A 22,143-nucleotide genomic window follows, 5' to 3' on the forward strand; every position below is an offset into this window, starting at 1 on the left:
TCGGAGATTTTTTTTTGTACAAATATCGGACATATAATAAGGCTTGCTGTGAAGATAATTGTACCAACTGACCGTCCAAGACACCAGTGCCCCAATTTTTCGGTAAGTGACAATTCTGTTATTATTTTATTTATATGTTAGGGCTAATTAGCATGTATTGTTGTTTTACTGGATTGTTAGCTTAGCGCGTTATCTCGCTATCTAGCTGGTGGAGTCCCCTGGCGCCCCCTCGCTCCTCCACAGCTCCACCCTCTTGTCCAAAAATTTGCATGTCCAGCTCCAGAAATCCAAGATGGCAGTCCACAAACCAATGGGTGACATCCCGGTGGCTACATCCATTATTTCTATTATTTCTATGATCCGTACAGGGACTTGAGCCGGTGTTCTGACGATTTCTGCTGCTTTGTCGAAAATTGCTACCGCTGCATAAACCTGTACACGTGCAGGTCAAGCGCTTAGCGTGGACATGTTGCCAAAGGCCTGAAAATTGACTTAGCATGAGTGCTTACCGATAATACGACACAATAGATGCACTTACCTGATATTTATATTCAAGAGCAAAGCCAATGTGCAACCTGCAAGCTAACTTAACTTCTTAAATAGGCCAAAAGCGCAAAGAAAAGGGATATTGAGACCGTTAATTATAACGTGGACATGTTGCCAAAGGCTCGACAATGGACTTAACACGTGCAAGTCAAGTGCTTACCAATAATACAACACAGTACATGCAATTATTTAATATACGAAACTTGGAAAATCAGCTCTGCGCATGCACAGAACCACAAAGTTGCACTTCTCGACAGGTAGAGAAATCGACAGAACACCGGTGACCTTCTGGTCCCCAAGCCAAGTCCTTAGGAAATGAGCTGCTGTCACCCCTAATAAAAAAATGCAAATAAGATTTTGGAGTGCATAAGGAGTCTGACCTGTGTGGGGCTGGACTGGCCCCTGGCTGCCTGTCATTTTGTGAAAGTACTGTAGCACCTGGTCAAAGCAAGTTGACTGTTCCTGAAAATAATAGATTTATTTATTTATTTTTATTTAACCAGAAAGTCCCATTGATGATGAAATATCTGCACTGCCATACTCATAGGTGGCACAGATCCCAAAAAAAGGTTGTTTCAACTTGGAAAAAAAAAAAAGGTACCCTAATAATTTTATTGTGAAGGTCGTGGCCGGAAGTCACTACTTAACAGTGTCACTCTATGTAACTTGACAGAAGTTTGGCACCACAGCGCCCAGCCTCCTTTATCTGCTGAGACTGAACATACTACAGTCAGTGCTGCGATGGGAGAGGTGGAAGCAGAGAGACAGAGGCGCCTTTAAACCGGAGTAAAGATGGAGGACGACCTGGTGTCGGAGGATGATATCTGTGAGTATCAACCACCAGTGATTTTCACTCAGTGAGCCTCAGGGAGCGACCTGACATCTGTCAGCAGCAGCAGGATGTCCGTGTTCACCACACAGGGGATAAACGCTTTACACTTCTACAACAGTCAGAATGGGCACTGTGTTACTGTAACCATAGTTTCTTTCTTATCACCATATCTGTGTCTGTTTTTTCATTATGACGGTGGACTTACTGTACAAAATGTGACGTGTTAACCACAATATTCATTTCCTATTAGGCTGCCTGCAGAGATTTTTTTTAAGTAACTTAGTATTTCCACATTTTAAGTGAATTATCTCCCTGTATGAAGACAGTCATGTTACAGCATGCATAAGGAAACGTTGAAACATCAGAGGACGTTTTTCAGCCTCACCCCCATGTGCCTGTCAGACTGACACAGTTTACACATGTCTGTTATTGCACATGGTGGAGGGTTTTGGGAAGTCGACCACAGGACTTCAGTATGAGCATATGAGAGCATGTCCAGCATCCTCCAGGTGCAATATTCCAGTGTGCTGTGTTTCTTAATACTACAGCCAATAATACATAGGGTTATTACTTGAGTCTTGTACCCCTTTTACACCTGGCATTAACATGCGTTTTTTGTGATTGGGTTGCTCCTGACCACATGAAGCTACAGGTGTAAATACACTCGAAACGCATTGAGGACAGATTGTTATCCGATCTGCCACACCACTTGTGAAGGTGGTGAGGGACGCATTGTGACCACATCGAACACAAGTGTAAATGCGTCTCCTATCCACATGCAACAACTCTGTGGGCAGGAATAGGTAAGCGAGGTGCGCCAGCCGGACACAGGAAGAAGGAAGAAGACAACACTCAACGGGTAGTGACTGGCAAGAAAAAGAAAACACGGATGATAGCCGAGGAGGGAGTCACAGTGAGACGAAGTGTCTGCTCTCCATTTGGTTCAACAAAAGTGCCCATGCAGTAACGCAACTTCATGGGCAGATAACATCTGTTATTGCAGCGCACAGGATATGATGTTGTAGTCTGCTGCTGGAAATGTTTGCAGAAGAGGAGGATGTGATGTTAGCGTGATCGGATAGCAAACAGATCTGGATGTGGACACCGGAGATGCAGGTGTAGATGTATGTGGTCAAGCGCTATGATTGCATTTAAAGGGACAATTCACCCCCAAACCAAAAATACATATTTTTCCTCTTACCTCCTGTGCTATTTATCAGTTTAGATTGTTTTGGTGTGAGTTGCTGAGTGTTGGAGATATGCTGTAGAGATGTCTGCCATCTGTTAGTAAACAGTATGAGATTTTTGGTGGGCGGGGTTTAGCTGGAGGCGAAACAATTCTCCACAGTCATTAGCTAGCAAGTTATGTTGGCTTGTTTCAGACAATGAAGGAAGATGATGTGAAAAGTGCATTCAGAAATACTCATTCTGAGTTCTGGCGCGCACTCTGGCACAAACTGAACCGTTCGTAAATTCGGAGCACTTTCTGCGACCAACAGGGCTCTCATTGTACTGTAGAGCATCAGACTGAATTTATGAACGCACCATGTCAGGTCACTCTCTCTCCGGGACCGCAAGTGTTACTTGAATAAGTAAACACAGACCAACAGGACCAGACTGGCCGACCCGTATGCTCTCACTCAGTGGATGGATGATGTCATAGGAAGCTTTGTGGTTGATTACTATGCCAATCTCACAAATTTTGCTATCGAAGCTAACATTCGCTAATGCGCTAAATAGTTAGCGTTACAGAGAGATCCAGTATTCCTCTTAATAGCTCCCCAGTTTCTGATGAGGTGGACATGATAACCCTGAATACACATAACGTTATTCATCCCTACAACAGGAAATACTTTTCCCTAACCTGATATGAAGTGTGCGCTGCACATGTGAGCATTTTTGATGGTCGCCTCCGTCCAGTCCTTTGGTCTTATCCCATTTAACCATGGTTGTCTCTGGTATGTGTTCAAATTCAAGTTTTGAGCCATGACTCTTTCTATTCTGGCTCCCAGTAACACAACAAGATGACATTTTAAGACTCCTATGTAGCCTACAGCCCTGTGGTGGAGAGTCGTGTTTTGCCTCCAGCTAACAAACTGACGTCATTGTGATGTCGGCACCAAAAAGGGTCTATAATGGAACTCAAAGGCACTCGCCTTGTGGTGCTCAAAGCGCAAAGAAAATACATCTGAATAATCCACAGACCTTGTTGTGAGCAGTTTCATGTAGGAACTATTTTCTGTCTACCAAACTGCTAGCTCACCTAGCAGTGGATGGATCGTTCACTGCTTGGCCGAGAACGATGCCATTAATGATTACATCTCACGCTGTCATGAGCACGAGACTCTCTATGAGTAAATGCACACTTCCTTCTGCGCAGTGATGCGGTTGACGTGTGTAGTTTGGTGGAAAAGAAAAACTGCTCACAACAAGGTCTGTGGATTATCTTTAGTAACCAGGTCATGATTTCTGGGAAGAGACATTGCTGTTGAGTTTTTCAAAGGTATTTTTTGGTGCTTCGAGCACCACAGGCCGAATGCCATCTAGTTCTGTTATACTGGAGAGAAGGCAGACGGCTTGATATTCCTCCTGTCTATCATCCCTGATAGTGCTGTGGTCAGAAAAGGAGTTCCATGATGCTGCAAAGAGGAACGACACAGGGAGAATTCAGGAGCTGATCAAGAAGGGTGTGGACGTCAATGCCAAAAATAAAGTAAGGACAAACAGGTACAATTTTGTGTATCCATGCTGGTCACTGCTTTCAATATTCAGTAGGTGTTTTTCACAGCAGCAGCATCACTCAGTCATGTATCTCTCTGCCTGTCTCTGTGCAGATAGACCGTAAAGCTCTGCACTGGGCGGCAGGAGCTGGGAATGAACAGGCTCTGCGTCTTCTACTGGACCATGACACTGAAGTGGATGAAAAGGACTCTGTACGTACACACATTAGCAGGGGGATAGTGATATGACATGACAGTGATTCCACCCTTAGCCTGTTCTAATGCTTTTACATTTGCTGCACTAACAGCTGACACTCTCCTCCCCTTTAGACTACTCTAGCTCTCTCGTACTCCTACTCGTACTCGTCTCGTACACCTTTATTAGTCAGTCCTCTCTGTCCCGCCTCCAAGTGGTTCAGAACGCCACTGCCAGACTCCTCAAAGGTACCCAGAGGAGAGACCATATCACATCTGTTTAAGCCTCTCTCCCTTGGCTACCTGTGAAGTTCAGACTTGATTTTAAAGTTCTCCTGTTTGTGTACAAAGCCTTTAATGGTGTTGAAGAAGGAGTCTGTATAAGGGATCCGTCTTGCAGCCTTTGCGGGACTTAATTGAAGACACAAATACAAACTTCACATACCGCAACAATGAGACAGCCCCGTAGAGCAGTTCACCGAACATTCTTATGCTCCTCCTCAGATAAACATCATGCCTAACTTTTCATGTGTGTAAGTGTGTGGGCGTGATTTCCTGCTGTTTCCAGAACTTGCGCTTATCTTCATCTTTNTTCACATACCGCAACAATGAGACAGCCCCGTAGAGCAGTTCACCGAACATTCTTATGCTCCTCCTCAGATAAACGTCATGCCTAACTTTTCATGTGTGTGTAAATGTGTGGGCGTGATTTCCTGCTGTTTCCAGAACTTGCGCTTATCTTCATCTTTACCACAACTTGTTCTGCCAATGACATCTATTTCCCCATCACAATGTTTCCCCGTCACAAGTTTCCCCGTCACAATGTTTCACCATCACAATGTTTGCCAGGTCACCTTGTTCTAAGACTTCTCCAGAGTGAGACCATTCAGGGTTGCTCATTTTTTTGGCTTCTAACTTGACCTTAAGGGTCAAGTATCTCTAGGCCTTTTCGCCACCACAATGGTCCGGCCCCATCCTACATCGCAGACCTCCTAACCCCCTATTCTACACCCAGGTCCCTCACGTCAGCTGACCCAGGGCTCATGGCTGTCCCCCGCTCCAGACTTAAGCTCAGGGCTGATCTTTTCTGTGTCAGCACCCCCCTCCCAATTAGTTCCACCCTCTTCATTGACTCTTTTATGTCCAGGCTCAAAACTTACTTTTATTTATTAGCATTTGAGTCCCCCTGACGTGGCTTTCTCTGTGCCTGTGTGTGTTGTGTCTCTAAATCTGTGAGCTGTGAACCTGACAGTTATGTTGCCTCTCATGTGTGTGTTTTTAGCATTTTATTCCTTTCGTACAGCACTTTTAAATGTGCTTTAGAAATAAATTTGAGTTGAGTTGAGAAGTTACCCAAACACCTGTCTGAACAGGTGTGTGTTTAGCTGGCTTTTAAAAGAAACCACAGACTCAGCAGGGTGTAAGGGAGCAGGCAGAGCATCCCAAAATTTAGGTGCTTCAGCTGCAAAAGCTCAATCACCATGTCTCTTAAGGCGAGTGTGAGGGACAGACGACAACTGCAGCGTATTTGATCGAAGACAGCGAGTTGAAGAATACGGGTGAAGTAGTTCAGCTACCTGACTGTGTAATGCTCTGTAAGAATGAGAATTTTGAACTGGATCCTGAAGTCATCAGGGAGCCAATGAAGGGATTTCAGTATAGGTGTAAAATGAGAGCCTCTATTTGATCTAGTTAGTTGGCAGCAGCATTCTGGATTGCTTGCAGTCGAGCAAGAGCAGACAAACTCAGTGAGGAGAAGAGTGCATTACAGTTGTCAAAGTGAGATGAGATAAAGGCATGTAGAATCATTTCCTATTCAGCAGTTGAAACAACAGATCTCAGATTCATATGTTTCTCATGTGGGAAAAAAACAAGATTTGGTCAGGTGCTTCATGTGGGTACCAAATGACTGATTGATCAAAATTATCCCTAAATTACACAGTTTTGACTAAGCAGAGGAAAGAGGCCCAATACTTTGCATAATGAGGGGGACAAGCTTTTCAGGAGCAGCAACCAGAGTTGAGCATGCAAGGATAAAATTATCTGTGGCTTCTATGTCATTTTTACTCATCTTATTATCCAAGATTAAAGAGATGGAAAAATAAAGTCATTTAGGAATGACCGCATCATTGCTGGAGCTGAAACTGTGGGACGGCAGCTTCATAAGGGGTGAAACATCCCTAAAACACTGAGTTTGTCTCAAGAAACAAAATGATCCTCTGTCTTTAGTCTGACTCTAAAGGAAAAGACTATGAGAGATGTATAGCAAAGGAAGATGAGCATGTCCAAAGCATGGATGTGTAACGAGAGCTGGAAGCAGCGTTGGAGGCGCTGCCTTGTTCATTCCTATGACAGTTGCTCAGTGGCTCATGAAAAATGAGCCACTGCATGATGCACTGATGCAGAATAGCAAAGAAGATGTTACATTTAGACAGACTGGGTACGGTGAGACTGGCACTGAGCCTGCTGACACAACTAACTCGGATAGGAACCTTTCCAACGTAAAACCAGCCATTCGACCAGACAATATAAAAGAGAGAGACCAAGGTGAGTTCAGTCAGGAGAGACACCATTATAATGGTGTTGCACTAACAATCCAAAGTACATTATTTAAGTACTCAGTCCAGACACAGAATACTCTGCCTTCTAACCCAGGCCTGGCAAAGAAATTCAGCCACAAAAAAGGCTCCCCTCCTGAAACAAAACTCAATTTTTTCATCATCCAGCCAAAAGAAATGAACATAGATAGAGGTCATTTTACTGAAAAGTAAATCCCTTATATCTTCATATACAGGACGGTAAAACAATAAACGAACCTCATCCTCAACTTCACCTTAATTTCACAACAAAGTCTGTCCTCCTCTGGGGCGGCGTTAAACTTTCCAGTCTCGGTAAGTTCCTGAGCGTAACTGTGCACACGGGGATCTTTATCTTTTGTTTAGATTATACTTCACGGAAGGTTCCACACTGAAGCTATTCGTTATGAGACAATGAGTTTCGGTTCATACCATATGTCAACAGACCATTTTTCTGTAAACATGCAAAGCATTTCACTTCTAATCTCCTGAATAGCAGAGGTTAATCTTTTCTGGAAAATAAATGACAAGTTTTTCAGATAAAATAATGATTTCAACCTGTCAGCCCAGGATGACAGTGGGAGGCGTCCCAATTGAAAATCTTTTCCATGAGTCTCTGATCCGACATCTTCACAAGTTAATTCCAAAGCCAAAACATTTGACATTTATGCCTGATGTTTGGAGGTTGCCATCCCATATCTCCACTTATGGCCAAAACTGAAGTAAATTTATGGAAACTCAGGAAGGATCAAATTGCCCTATAATACACTGTGTTAGAAGTTGTATGGTGTATATTTATGGAGGATGATGAATCCTTAGTAGAACAGGGAACACCCCTCCCTGGGGTCTAGACACTGGTGGTGGTAGAGGTGGTGAAGATGAGATGAGAAGAAGATGGAGAAGTCCTGATGATCTGGATGAGTAGAGGAATGATCCCTTTGGTGACCTCGTGCTGGACTGTGGATACGATGGCTGGAGGTGAACAGGGTGGAGGAGGGTGTGACAGTGCTGCCTAAAATGTCAGCTGACAGCAGCAGAAGAGAGAGCAGATTTAAAATTTTGCAGTAGCATCCTGATTGGCTGATAGAGATCTTGCCGAAGTTTGATTGGATAATTAGAAGAGTGAAGAAGCAGAGGGAGTGGGATGGAGAGAATTGTGAATGGATGAGCACAAAGAAAGTCTTCCTGATTGAACTCACGCTGAGCTTCATTAGGCTCATGTGCTCCTTCATATACTTGTACTATCAGAGCTTCACTGTCATGTAATGGTCTGAAATGTTTGTCCACAGTTTGGCATGAATGCTCTGCTCCTGGCATCGTGGTTTGGCCACCTGAAAGTCCTGCAGATCCTGGTGTCCTGTGGAGCAAAGCTCAACTGTGAAAACAAAGTAAGAGCTGCATCATTTCGTCATCACTGCAGAGTCAAACTATGAGCTCATTGTGAGACTCCCACACATTTTTACCTCCAAATTTTCAAAACTTTTCCTTGACTTTACCACAGTATTTCACCCAATTTCCATGACTTTATTTAAGCAGTTTATAGTCTATAGCGAAAGTGTGTAATGTGAAATATGTACTGGGGATGTCAGTCTGTTGAGCGTCTTTTGCTTGTCTTAATGTTGTAACTCTTGAGCATAACTGACTAGAGTCGCCTCCCTCATGTTGCAAATGTGCTAGCGCTTGCTAATTTTACTTGCTTGTACGACATTCCCACAGCCAACCTTTTGTTAACATCATTCAGACATCAACTTTCACACAATGTGAAAGACTGTGATTTTGCACTCAGGGATTGTTTTAGTTGAGATTATCAGTTAAAAACTGCACCTTGGAGGGTCGCACAGAGGTACTGCTGTTAGGTACCGGGATGAAATCCTCAGAGCGATTGTCAGACCGGCCTCATGTGGCCAGAGTGTGTAGGCAGTTCCTGGATGATGAAGGCACTGATGCCACTCACCAGCCCTCTTGGTCCCCTGGCCTAAATCCAACTTGTATCGGTGCATCTAAAGCCACCAAGTACCACCGCAAACTGTCCAGTCTGTCGTCCCACAGCAGGGAAAATTTGCATCATTACAGCATTTGGAATCCCATTGTCATTGTGTGTGTTTGTGTGTGTGTGTGTGTGTTAGGATGGTCTGAGTATGCTGCACTGTGCCGCCCAGCGAGGTCACATCAGAGTGTTGGAGTTCATCATGGAGGACCTGGAAGACATCTGTCTGGACAGAGTTGACAAAGTGACTCTTAGTGACACTATTTTAAATTCACAGACTGATGTTGTGCAAATTGTAAAAATAGAAATATCTTACTGTAAAATATACCAGTCTAAATCCTCCCTTTCTTTCCACATCTTTGTTATAACAAACATTTTGCTGTTAAATTAAATTCCATTGAATGAACAGGACATGACTCTTCTATTTGAACACTGTGTGTATACAGTCTGTGTACAGTTGCTCCTGTGTGTAACCTGCTGATGTCTCTCTCACCAGTCAGGGAAGACTGCGCTCCACCTGGCTGCTGAACACGGACAGTTTGAAGTGGTGGAGTTTCTGATTGGGATGGGTTGCACACATGGTTTGAAGGACAAGGTACAGACACACACACACACTACAGTAGAGCTGCAGCCATCATTTAAGAGATATTAATCCGTCTTTACACCAACAAACATTACAAAGCAGGATGTGTTCAGACTTTAAATCCTGTGTATAGAGGGCGGGGAAAAGGGCCACTAATTTATCTGCCTCTGATACTTTCAACGGCCGGCTCAGAGTAAATATTTCAACACTGCTGCAAAGCTTCACACACTGAAGCAGCTTTTGATGAAATCAATCACAGCCTGAACCACACTGCAGCTGCCACTAAGCATGGTACAGCTGAGGTAAGGCCTAGTTCACAGTTAGTGGTCACCGTGAACCACGAACACATTCCATGAAAGTGAGTTTGACTTGCATCACTACCCAGTACATGTGTGAGTCCCAGCTGAGGGATGCATTTAAATATCAAAGTCAGTGCTTTGCCCATGCAGGGTTAGATGCTAGAACATAAGCGTGTTGCTGGCATGTATTTTTCCAGTTTGCTAAATCTAGTGCCCAAAGTCTGCTTCCTATAGTCCTGTAGTTTTATCTGCATTGTCAAACTTTGCATGACATAAGCTACAATAAAAACAGATTTAAGATGTTTTGTGTTCCTCAGAAGAGTTAGCCCGATTTGATGGTCCACTTCAGCGATTTTTAACAGGGGGTACTTCTGCAGTTGACAGCGTGTACCGTGAAAATACTGTGGTGTTACTCTGCTAAAAAAATAGAAATAATAATTTGGTAACATCTTTGGGAAAATAAGAGTCACTGTTGAAATATTGAGCTCCTGCAGCTCTGTGTGGGAGGAGTATAAATGCAAATGTAACCAAAACTAGTTAAAAAGAAGAAGAAGAAGAACATTGTTAACATTACCACACCACCAGTCCCTCATCTGACAGGGCTTCTACCTGAGACACTAAATGTTGGGCATTACTGGTTTATGTGACAGTTTCAACACAAGCCAACACACTAACGAGGTCAGTGTTAAGAAACTATTGACTTGCCTGTAAGGTGTTAACAGCCCCTCTTGACATGTTTTGATGGATGGATTGTATGCAGAGGAAGTTGTGTCAGAATGGGTAATGTGTTGTTATGTCTGGACTACAGGAAGAGAACACAGCCATGCATCTGGCAGCGAAGCGTGGGCACACAGAGGTCCTGCAGAAGATGGTGGAGACTGGAGTCGACGTTGATGAGAGAAATATAGTGAGTGGACTGGACTGGGCTGCAGACTTCAAGGCCCAGTTTTTTTGATAAGAAGAGAGAGGCGACTGGTTGCTCTGTATATACAAACGGAGATCAAAACTTTGTGTTGGGTGCTCGTGGAGAATGGGAAACAACAGGATCGACAGGAAGGCAACGAGGAAGGAATTATTAAAAAGCCTTTATTGTAGTGACGAAATCATTAAAAGAGTCAACATGTTTGCCACTACATAGAGCCCCATTCCCACCAAACACTTTCAGTATGGTACCTTTGTAACCAAAGTAACCCTTCAGACACGGTACCTAGACCCTAGTATTTCCACTGCAAACAGTACTCTTAAATGTGGGCGGGGTTGTTGCCACTCACTGCTCCGTCCTGCACTCACTGTATTTCCTTATTACAAGTGACACAGATGGAAGTCTGCATCTCGTTCATCGTCCACAAAACGAGGCTGCACGTTGACATTTTCAGAACAAAATAAAACAGGCTGCAGTGAGAGTCTCTCTCCATGGGATATTTAAAAATATAAATGTGCATTTGGTCCTTCTCAGGCAAGCTCAGGGGTTTAGTGTGCCGTAGCCCACAGGAGAAATGCTCCACAATACTTTTCTTTCCTGGACTGTGAGGACTGGAATATATGCAGTTCGCATCATCCTGTCGAAATTAATATATATTTTTAAATGCTTGAAGATCCACTCATTAGTAAAATTGTATGTCATATAAGGACTAAAGTAATGGTCCAAGTTGTCACAGTGAAATTTAAGGTGTGTTGATGGATTCACATCGTGAACGCATGCATTGAGTAACATTACAAGTTAAGGTTCCACCTTAAAAGTTGCCGGCAGTCAGCCCAGTGACAGCAAAACATCCTTTCATTTTATAGTTACAGTTTACTAATAAAACTCTCCACAGTATGAACAGTGGTTACATGAGCCTCAGAACCAGCCACAACTCAGCCCTGAGCAGAGTGACCGTCCTCTACTGACCAATCAGACTGCAGTGTTCACAGCTCCACCTTTTAGTGCCAGATCTGTGTGCTAGGTACCCCAACAGAGGGGGGACCAAAAATGGGGACAGTACGGAACGGTTCCATTGGTACCATCCACAACTTTTCACAGTGTAAACTGAAAAAAAGCGTATTGAATTGAACTGAACTGTACAGCTCGGTGGAAACAGGGCTTAGGTGAGGCCATACTGTGTTGTATGTTTTGAAAGCCCCGATGAAGACCTGCAGTGGCTTTTTTATAATTCCGTCCTCGTTTTCGACATTTTTTTAATATATTTTTTTTTAGTGCCTGGATTGCCTTCCTGTCAGACAAGTTTTTGTTACTTCATTAGTGGGGCTGTGGTACATAATGGGCAGCGACAAAATTGGACTCAGTGTAGGATGTTGTGTACCTGTTGTGTTTTTAGGATGGTCTCACAGTGTTGCACCTGGCAGCTGATGGAGGTCACTATGAATGTGTCAAACTGCTGCTGGAGTCTGGCTGTAACGTCAACGCACAAACTAATGTATGGGTTTTTTTTAATTTAAAGTTATATATCATTTGCAATAGATACAAGACATTAAAAATATATTGTAATCTTTCTACAGTCGCAAAGACCTCGAGTCTTAAGCTCTTGTTTTCTCCTGTCTGCAGAAGAATGCGAACGCTCTGCATTACGCGGCTCAGCATGGCTTCGACAGAGAGGCCAGTTTGCTGCTGGAGGCAGGAATCAACAGAGATGCTGTGGACAATGTGAGTAATGTCAGATGTCATGTGACTCGGGTCTTTGTTTGTATGATGTAGTAGATGTAGGATATTTTTAAGAGCATCCTCACACTAAGGAAGTTTCCACGCTGACCTCTTTGGGTAGAAAAGTTTATCCATAGCGCTTTACAATGTGCCTCTCTCCCATACACACACATACACACACTGACGGCAGGGAGCTGCCATGCAAGGTGCTAGCCAACCTTCGAGAGCAATTTCAGGTTTAGTCTTTGCCCAAGGGCATTTCCAAGGAGCGTGGGATTGTGAAGTACATTGTAAAGTGCTTCAGTGCACAGTGTGGGACACAGCATGCATCATCCACCACTTATTAACCTTCCGTGGAATTATTATTAAGAGCCCCTGGCAGAAAGCATTGAATGCTGCTACCCTCTCTTCCCCTCCTACAGATATTGCTGGCTAACGATGGATGGATGGATGGATGGATGGATGGATGGATGGATGGATGGCTCTTTTTTTTTTTTAACAACAACAAAACTTCAAATTATCAGAAGTAGTGCAGTGTCTGTGCAGAATGGGCTGATTGCTTTCCTTCTGGAGTGACAGAGGGAGAGCTGTTCCCAGCATGCTGTTCAGCAGTGTAACAGATTAAAGGGTCTCCTCTCAATACACTTAAAAGTGTGTACTTCTGACGGTAGTAACACACCACTAATAAATATTGCACTCGCCGCTGCACTTCCTTTGATCCTCAACACACCTATCAAGTGTGACGTCGATCAGATGAATGGCTGTCGAGAAAACAAATTAAATATGGACAGAAGCTCCTTTGATTTTAGTTAGATAATTCAGAAGATGCTTGCAAAACAAATCTGCACGGAGTGGCTTTAAAGATAAATATATATTGATTCTAGCTCTTGATATGTGCCTCTGAAGACTGAAACAAAATCTGCCTCCAGATCTGCAAAGTTTCTGCCAGTTTCTGTCATGTTTTTGAAACCCACAACAGTGATCGAGGGGAAGTGTGAGCATTTGGGTCTACAATATAAACAATGTACTGTTAAGGTCTGTTTCTTAAGTTCCCACATGACAAAATAATTTGTATAATCTTTGAAACCAAATAGCCCAGATTAATCTTAAAGGGGACCTTTTGTGCTTTATCTATATGTTCATATTAAATGTGGCTAAAGTTAAAGTCACTGTGAGTAAAAACCTCAGGAGACAAAGACCAGACCAATCAGAATACTCCAAAGGGTTTTTTCTACTTTTTGACATGCTAACGTCAGCTTGGATATTTTAATATGTTCATCTGTTCCACACTACTCCAAGTGTTTACATTACTAGCCTACACTGCTACATGTAGCTACCTGCTAATGTCAGGAAACATGTAATCTTTGTAGCTGATGTTGTTATCTGATGAAAGTTCTTCTGTCTTTGTGTTTGAAACAGCAACGCAACACAGCGCTCCACCTCGCTGTGTTCAGCAACCACACAGAGGTGCTACGCCTGCTCATAGACGCCGACTGTGACCTGGACATCGCTGACTGTGTGAGTACAAACCTTTACAGCTTTACTGGCGCTCAGTAAAGAACATGTAATCAGCTGGCTCTGCAGGACCTCCTTCAATCTATTAAATCTGAGCTCCCAGTGACGTGGTGATGGTTCTCAGGGGAAATGACACAAAGGCTGCAGTGCAGTAATGTCAGAATTCTGTCATGTGGTTCACAGAGACAACAGACTGCTTTGCACATCGCAGCAGAGTACGGCTGGCAGGACATGGCTGAGATGATGCTGATCTCTGGTGTTAACCTCAATCTGACTGACAAGGTACCACACAGCACAGAATGAAGCTAGCATTCATGTGGATACCACCTGACATGTTCCACCCACTCAAACACCGTTGCAGACCAAGTACCCTCCCTCATGGCAACAGTACTCCCCAATGGCAGAAAAAAGCAGCATGCCACACTACAAAAACTGTTTAGAAATGGCCTGTGGAGCGTGAAGAAAAGCTCAAGGTGTCGACCTGGCTTCTAAATTTCCCAGGTCCCAATCTGCTCAAGGATTCTTGTGACGTGCCGGTACCCCAGATGTACCCCTAATCCAAGGTGAGGCCTCCTTGGATGGGACTTGGCTCTGACCTGTCGAGGCATGGACACAGGATCTCTGGGAGTGTCCTGTGGTGTCTGGCACCAGTGCGTTGGTGGCAGATCCATTTAGTGCAGTGGGTTGTGAGGTGGGTTAATGGCACGTGCCACAGATGCTCATTCAGACTGGGATCTGGGGAATTTGGAGGCCAGGTTGACACTTTGAGGTCTTTGTCACATTCCTTGGGCCGTTCCTGAGCCATGTTTGCAGTGTGGCATGGTGCATTATCCTGCTGGGGGGCCACTGCCATTGGGGAGTACTGTTGCCATGTGGGGGGGCACTTGGTGTGCACTGGTGTTTGAGTGGGTGGAACATGTCAGGTGGTATCCACATGAATGCCAGAACCAAAGGTTTCCCAGCAGAACAATGCACTGGAACAAAATAATCAAAGCTATTCACTTCACCTGTCAGTGGTTTTAATGGTTTGGCTGATCGGTGTATGTACAAATTCTCTTCAGTGTGTGTTTTTGGTCATATGATACACACAGCAGGGGAAAACGTGTCTGGAGGTGGCAGCCAGAGGAAACCATGTCATCCTGGTCGACATGATCATCAAAGCTGACCGTTTTTATAAATGGGAGAAGGTAAGTTAATCCTCTGTAGTGGTTAATCTTGTTCAGATCCAAAAACCGATATGGTGGCTTGTGTTAACTTTAGATGCTTTGCACACAGCACGCCAGATGTAAACCTACATGTACATTATGTATGACAAACTTTAGGATCAGATGGGCAGTGAGCAGGACTCCTGGGTGGGGAGGCCTCTGAGCTTCAAGCAGGACCGCCAGCCAGAGACGCAGCACATCCGCTCGGTCCTGTGGAACCTCGCCACCAAGCTCCTGTGCCGCGGGGAGTGGAAGCTCCTGGCACAACACTGGGAATTCAGCGATGCACATATACGAGCTATCGAACACCAGTGGACAGGTGAGCTGTGTTGAGCTGCTGAAATGGTTTAAAATGTGAATTAAATACACGGGAGATGCATGACTGCTGAAATATCAGTGGCTTCTGTAAGTCCCTCAGAGCATGTTTCTCAACCTCTGAATTGATTATCTGAACTGGCTGTCTGAGCCCAGCAGCTGAAAGATCAGTACCAATCTCATGTTTGTACATAAATATGGAGCAGGAGCAGGAGTTTTTGAGCTTTGGTGAGAGTGCTCACTGTTTCCTTCTGCTTCAAGTCTTTATGCTATTTTTTTGTTTCAACTTTCACCGAAAAATCCTTCCACCTAGTTAAAAAACACACATTATGTGACGCTTACTGATGTTTTTTATCCCAGTTTGTGTGTTTATTTTCTTTTAGCGGCTTGAGATGCAGCTGCTGGACAGAGACATGATCTGTTCGGACACCAATAAACAGGAAAACGATCACTTATATTTAGATAAGAAACTCAAGTAAGCATCACATAATGTGTGTTTTTAAATCTGGTGGGAGGATTTTTCAGTAAAAGTTTGAAACAACAAACATGATGAGTTATAGTGCGATTTGCCGTGTCCGACCCATTGACTCCAATAAAACTGACACCAAAGTCTGGCTCCTCAAACGCTGTCACAGACGTCACGACCTCTCCTTCTTTTATAGTTTCCTCGTCAAAAACAAGGAAGTGATATTTCATAGATAAAAGGGAGAAAGAAGGAGGAGGGAACGGGGGAGATGAGGGAAAGAGAGAGGACACGAGGGCAGGGGTTTTTCTGTTCATAACTACAACACATATTGACTACAAAAGCGCCTTAACCATTGATAGCTCTGTGTAATATGGGAGCTATCGATATTGACCACAAAAATCACAATATACTTCCAGATCACCTTAATTATCAATAGTTCCTTATATTCAAATGCAATTTCTACATTATTCCTCAGACAACAGCCACTTGATTTTCAGTTTTCTCATCTTACAATAACTCGTACTTTACAAAATGTAGATATTAATACGTATTATGATTCTGAATTCAACTTCAAGGTATGAAGAGCTTCAAAGAGCATGGTCACCGAATGCTGTTAATCTGGCTTCACGGAGTCGTGATGGCGGGGGAGAACCCGATCAAAGGCCTCTATGAGGGGCTGGTGGAAATCTCTCGGACAGATTTGGCAGGTGAGCTTGTTAGACTGCACTGTGCTTTGCATTCTCGGGTGGCTGTCACTGCTATATGGAGCCCTGAGTGTTGTTTTGAAGCCTCTGTATTCCTTAACTCATGGTCTAACACAGCAGTCTCATCTGATGTGTGAGGCTGGTCAGGAGGAAGGCAAAACATACTGCAAGAGTTGTTCTGATCAGCTATTTCATCAGTTTAATATTTGTGCAATTGACACTGATTTGGACCAACTCCAGACAAAGACCAAGGATGTCCAGTAAAGTAGCGTGAGGTCTTTTTGTATTTGTCTATTTCTTGTGTGGTGGTCTTTGTGGGAATCAGTAAGTGCATGATGTCTCCTTGTTGTTCTGTACCATCCAGAGTGCATCCGGCAGAAGGCGAACGCAGAGACCAGCTCACCCAAAATGTGCTCTGCAATGTGACACCAAACACTGTGAGTGACTGTGAACGCAACAGAACACATTCGAGGTTTCAGGTCCACTTCTACTGAGAACTGAGCCCATGACAGAGCTCCGTGTTACCCACAGCATGACCTGTTTACATATTCACTCAGTGAATATACTGTGATTGTTCTGAATTCAGGGTCAGAGAAAATGATGGTTGTAAACCTGTAAATGAAATGGTGAAAATGTAAAATATTTGTTTTTATTCTTCTTTTTAATGCATGCAGCGAACACCTGCTGGCACACCTCATCTCTGTACACAAAGGGCTTTTCAGCATATTACTACAGCTCATCATACAGCTTAATATAATGTAATGCTTCTCCTGCTTCTTCTTCTTAAAGTTCCTCTTTCTAAAAACTGCATTGTGTGTTGTGAGGGGCGGTTAAAGTGTGTTTTCAGTCTGCATTTATTCAGCCCTGCTGTGGGGAAGTCTGATCAGAGTGAAAGGGAAGTAGATCGGAGGGAGACTGGAGAAACATTCTCAGTTTTTGTGTCAGTGACTGAAACAGTATTTTCTTTTAACAAGACAACTGAAAGCATGTGTGTAACAAAAATGTACAAACACCAACAACCGTGGCTTAATCTAGGAAAACTCACTTTAGGGCATGATCACGCACACAGCTATGTGGTGCTATTACGCTCAAGGTAAATCTCGCGACGCAGTATTGACCTTCACTACGTTAAGAATCATGTGACAACAAGGTCTTGTCATTAAGGCCATGTCCACATGTGTGTGGATATTTCATACGATATTTTCCCTTTTCATTTTTTACGACCATTTCTGAGATCCATTCTTGAAACAGTGGGCCTTCTACAGCTTTCCACTTTCTCATTAACATCTGTTTACCCATCAGAATAATTGTCTGTATCCAATTTGCAAGAGGTTTTACACTTTGGTCAGTGGGTTGAGGATTTCCAAGTATGTATATATTTTCCCCTTTCACTTAAAAAAGAAATCTGTCTACTCAACAGTCAATCTACAAAACATTTCAGTCAACACTACAATGCAACAATGACTCCAAACGCTCGCCGGGCTAGTAAGACGGACGAAGGCTACATCAGTGATAAGTCAGTTACAAGAAGAATGATCCAAAACGTTGTTTCTGGTGGATTTTAATCTGCAGACATTGAGGTGGACAAAATAACACCTTCTTTTTTTTCATGAAGAGGTTCAGCAATACTAAGATGTAAAGTAGTCGTTAGACCAAGCAGTGCGAGGAAAATGTAAAAGAACTAGGGATGCTCGATAATATTGGCACGTCATCGGTGTCGGCCGATATTGGCTTTAAGATGAAATATTGGAATCGGCCAACATGCTTTTAAAAATGTACGTGAATTCCACCAGAGATAAAAACTCATGATTGTACCATTTTCATATGGTTCTAAGAAAACTCCGCGTCCTGTCTGTCTTCCCCATATGGAGGCCTCCTACTGACGTAACGGCTCGCGTAACATCACCCCAATGTAACATAGGCTATAACGTTATATATGACAGCACAGCATCCAGTCGCTAATGGCTAACGTTAGCCTACTGTAGCATAGCCTCTGAAACATTAACGTTATCTTCCTTGTGCGTTTCCACTTAGTAGTAACGTTAACGCTACTATCTAACGTTAGCACTGTAACCTTATTCTAAAACTCATCAGTCATCACCGACTCCGGTTGAGTTTTAAAAATTGTTGTTTTTTGCACATGCTCATTACACAAAGCAACTGCGCAACCTGAGGAGATGACATCATTGTGTCCCAAACGCCCTGTTTTACACGTCCACGTGGACCCGAAGTATTGACGAGATTTAAAAGATGTGCACCTTAGAAGGTGTTTTCAAAAATCTCTTTTTTTAGTGACTTAAAACTCCCTTTGTGTGTGGACGAGAGCCCAGAACATGGAGGAAAATATCAGTTTTTAAGAATATCTACACACATGTAGGCGGGGCCTGAGGGTTGGTTTGTGCTCCTTCAAACTTAGTTCTTACAAAGTCTTGTCTGACCACGTCGTAAATCAAAGGTGTTTGTAGTTGTTCCAAACAGCCACGCTGTGTCTCTGACTGTTTTATTCATCTTTGTGATGTTTGCGTCAGGGCAGTGCTATATGAATAAATATCACCGGGCAGAGTGGCGACACCAGCCACGCTCTGCGGCAGCTCTCACACATTGAACACACTGTAGACAGCTATGATTGAATCATGTCACCACAGAAGCACATGGACATTTCCAGATAAACGTACCAGCATCTTTGTTAGTATTACTATTGTTGTTGTTACACACTGATGTCAAGTCTTACACTGTTGTGGCTCCACAGCAGCAGTCCTTTCTGTCTTGCGGGGGACTTCAGGCTCTGCACTTTCTGTTTCTGTGGCCTTAAAAAAATCTCTTTATAACCTGAGTGTTACATCCAGTTTAGGCCATAACTGGTTGCAGAGAGAGAGCATACTGCATTCCATCAGGACAAGTGACATCAGCAGATCGACCTCAGTTTAGTCCTCAGTTTAACCCAGTTATCTAAAGCACAATTTGGAGGGAAAACCTTTAACCTATTGCTCTTACCACACTCGTGCATACATATTGTAGACTGTGTAAATGGTGCACTGAGTTTAACAGAAATGATTAGAATGGACATTTTGAGTGTGTTTGCCTTTATGTTTTAAATCAGTGGTTCACCACCTGAAGCTCTTTAAGGCAGTGGTTCCCAACTGGTCCAGCCACAGCGTCCAGATTACTCCTTAGTCTCCTTAGTTCAAGGTCCACACAGTCTTTTCTTGTAAGTTCCTGGATAACGTCTCTAACTTCTTCTGGATTCTAAAACCTACTTGAATAATATGGGAAAGAGCCGTTTGGCTGATCTGTGTATAACTCATAAACATATGCAACAGCTGGTGATCGCTCACAAGTAGTTACATGCTTTATTTTGAAGGGTCATCAGCCAAAAATTTGGAAAGCACTGTTCGAGATAAAGTAACTGGGTTAAACTGGGCAACTGTTTCGCTGGTGTGTAAAATGATACAAGACATGGGAATGATGAGCAGAACCATGAAAATAAAATCTAGCTTATGAAAAGAATTTAAGGAATTGTATGTGTGTGTGTATTTATAAGCGTTCTTTTGTTTCTGCTGTAATCATATTTATGAATATGGACTGGACTGATGCACTTAAATGTTACTGTTTTGTTTTTGGTGACACTAAATATGTATTTTAATGCCAGGTGTAAATAGGGTTAATGCTGTATAAAATAACTGCCATTTTTGCATGAAGTGAACACATACTGTACTTTCACACAGTAATGACGTCAGTTTTTGTAACTATTTGTATTATTATACATTTGATGGTTTTATAGTCCTGTATCATGGTATCCCAACATAAATGCCCAACAGAATAGCCAGAATAAATGTTGGCTTTTGACATTTCTGCAAACAAGGGACAACCATTTCATTTCAATCAGGAGAGACTCGTTCTGAGAAAAAGAATATTTATTTACATCTGCACATAAGAAATGTGGAAAATCTTTCGAGCCCCCATGGAGTCTAGATGCTGGTGGTGGTGATGAGATGAGATGAAGAGAGAGCTGAGGATCTGGGTGTGTCCCAAACTCCCTGTTTTTGTTGGTCTTGAACAGTTGTCTCTGATGTCGTCTGCTGCTTGACAGCTGTCTCGCCTCGGTATCACACCATCACCTCCTTCTCCTGATTGGACACTCAGCTCATTTACATGTAATCTGAACTACATCACTTCAGACATGTTGATAAGATTTGTATGGAACGTGCAAATGCAACACATCTTTGGTTTATGGAAACGTACAATGCCAACATTTTACTCTGGCAACTGAATGCACCTTGTATGTTAAGAGTTTTGTTGTCAAGCAGCTGAGTTTTAAATCAAATGTGTAGGAAGAGTATAAATATAAGCTGTGTTTGCATGAGTTGAAAACATTTTCTGCGCAGACCTTTTTAAAAGCGCAGCTGGTCCTTGAACCCCTCACGAGATGAGTGATTGTTGTAAAAAGATTGCTTTTTCAATATCAATGCAATAACTACATTTTCTGCACCAATGCAAATTTCTTATAATTCATGTATAAACTTTCAATGCAGCTGTGTACATAACATGATCAATAAAAACTCCACTTTGAAAACAAATGTCCTCATTGCAGTTTTTACCCACAAATCTGGACCTTCAGCGACGTTCACTAAAAACAAACAGAAATTTTCTGATAGGTCTGCTGTTGATTTAATTTGCACCTTTGACAAAAAAAGTCACAGTAGTATGTCGTCAAAAATCAAGTAAAAAAGTAAAAGTAGAGTACTGACTTTTTCATGTTTTTTGTCGACATACTTTTTTCATGATTTTTGACGACATACTATACTATGACTTTTTTTAATGATTTTTGACGACATACTATACTATGACTTTTTTTTANATTTGCACCTTTGACAAAAAAAGTCACAGTAGTATGTCGTCAAAAATCAAGTAAAAAAGTAAAAGTAGAGTACTGACTTTTTCATGATTTTTGTCGGCATACTATACTATGACTTTCTTTTTTAGTAGTTTTTGACAACACTATACTATGAGGTTTTTCATGTTTTTTGTCGACATACTTTTTTCATGATTTTTGACGACATGCTATACTATGACTTTTTTTTAATGATTTTTGACGACATACTATACTATGATTTTTTTTCATGATTTCTGACGACATACTATACTATGACTTTTTTTTACGTGATTTTAGATGACATGCTATACTATGATTTTTTTAATGATTTCTGATGACATACTATACTATGATTTTTTTTAATGATTTTTGACGACATGCTATACTATGATTTTTTTAATGATTTTTGACGACATACTATACTATGATTTTTTTTAATGATTTTTGACGACATACTATACTATGACATTTTTTCATGGTTTTTGATGACAGACTATACTATGACTTTTTTTCATGATTTTTGACGACATACTATACTATGACTTTTTTTTACGTGATTTTTGACGACATGCTATACTATGATTTTTTTTCATGATTTCTGACGACATACTATATTATGACATTTTTTTAAAAATCAGGAAAAAGTCATAGTATAGTATGTCCTCAAAAATCAGGAAAAAAGTCAT

General features: G+C 42.4%; 1 protein-coding gene across 2 annotated transcripts; it reads left to right on the plus strand.

The window, feature by feature from the left end:
• The first annotated feature begins 1,266 nt into the window (after window positions 1-1,266).
• ankdd1a (ankyrin repeat and death domain containing 1A) lies at window positions 1,267-21,138 on the plus strand. Of its 2 annotated transcripts, none has more exons than XM_050043423.1 (15): window positions 1,267-1,372; window positions 3,988-4,091; window positions 4,213-4,311; window positions 8,159-8,257; window positions 8,996-9,100; window positions 9,353-9,451; window positions 10,547-10,645; window positions 12,057-12,155; window positions 12,284-12,382; window positions 13,799-13,897; window positions 14,078-14,176; window positions 14,986-15,081; window positions 15,217-15,418; window positions 16,456-16,587; window positions 16,949-21,138. In XM_050043423.1, the coding sequence occupies exons 1-15, from the start codon at window positions 1,339-1,341 to the stop codon at window positions 17,008-17,010; spliced, it is 1,527 nt and encodes a 508-aa protein (XP_049899380.1). In that variant the 5' UTR covers window positions 1,267-1,338; the 3' UTR covers window positions 17,011-21,138. The 2 variants fall into 2 exon arrangements, with proteins under 2 accessions (XP_049899380.1, XP_049899391.1); XM_050043434.1 differs by having other exon boundaries at window positions 14,989-15,081.
• Window positions 21,139-22,143: the final 1,005 nt, after the last annotated feature.

Source organism: Epinephelus moara, chromosome 1, assembly GCF_006386435.1.
Source record: "Epinephelus moara isolate mb chromosome 1, YSFRI_EMoa_1.0, whole genome shotgun sequence".
NCBI classification, from domain to species: Eukaryota; Metazoa; Chordata; class Actinopteri; order Perciformes; family Serranidae; genus Epinephelus; species Epinephelus moara.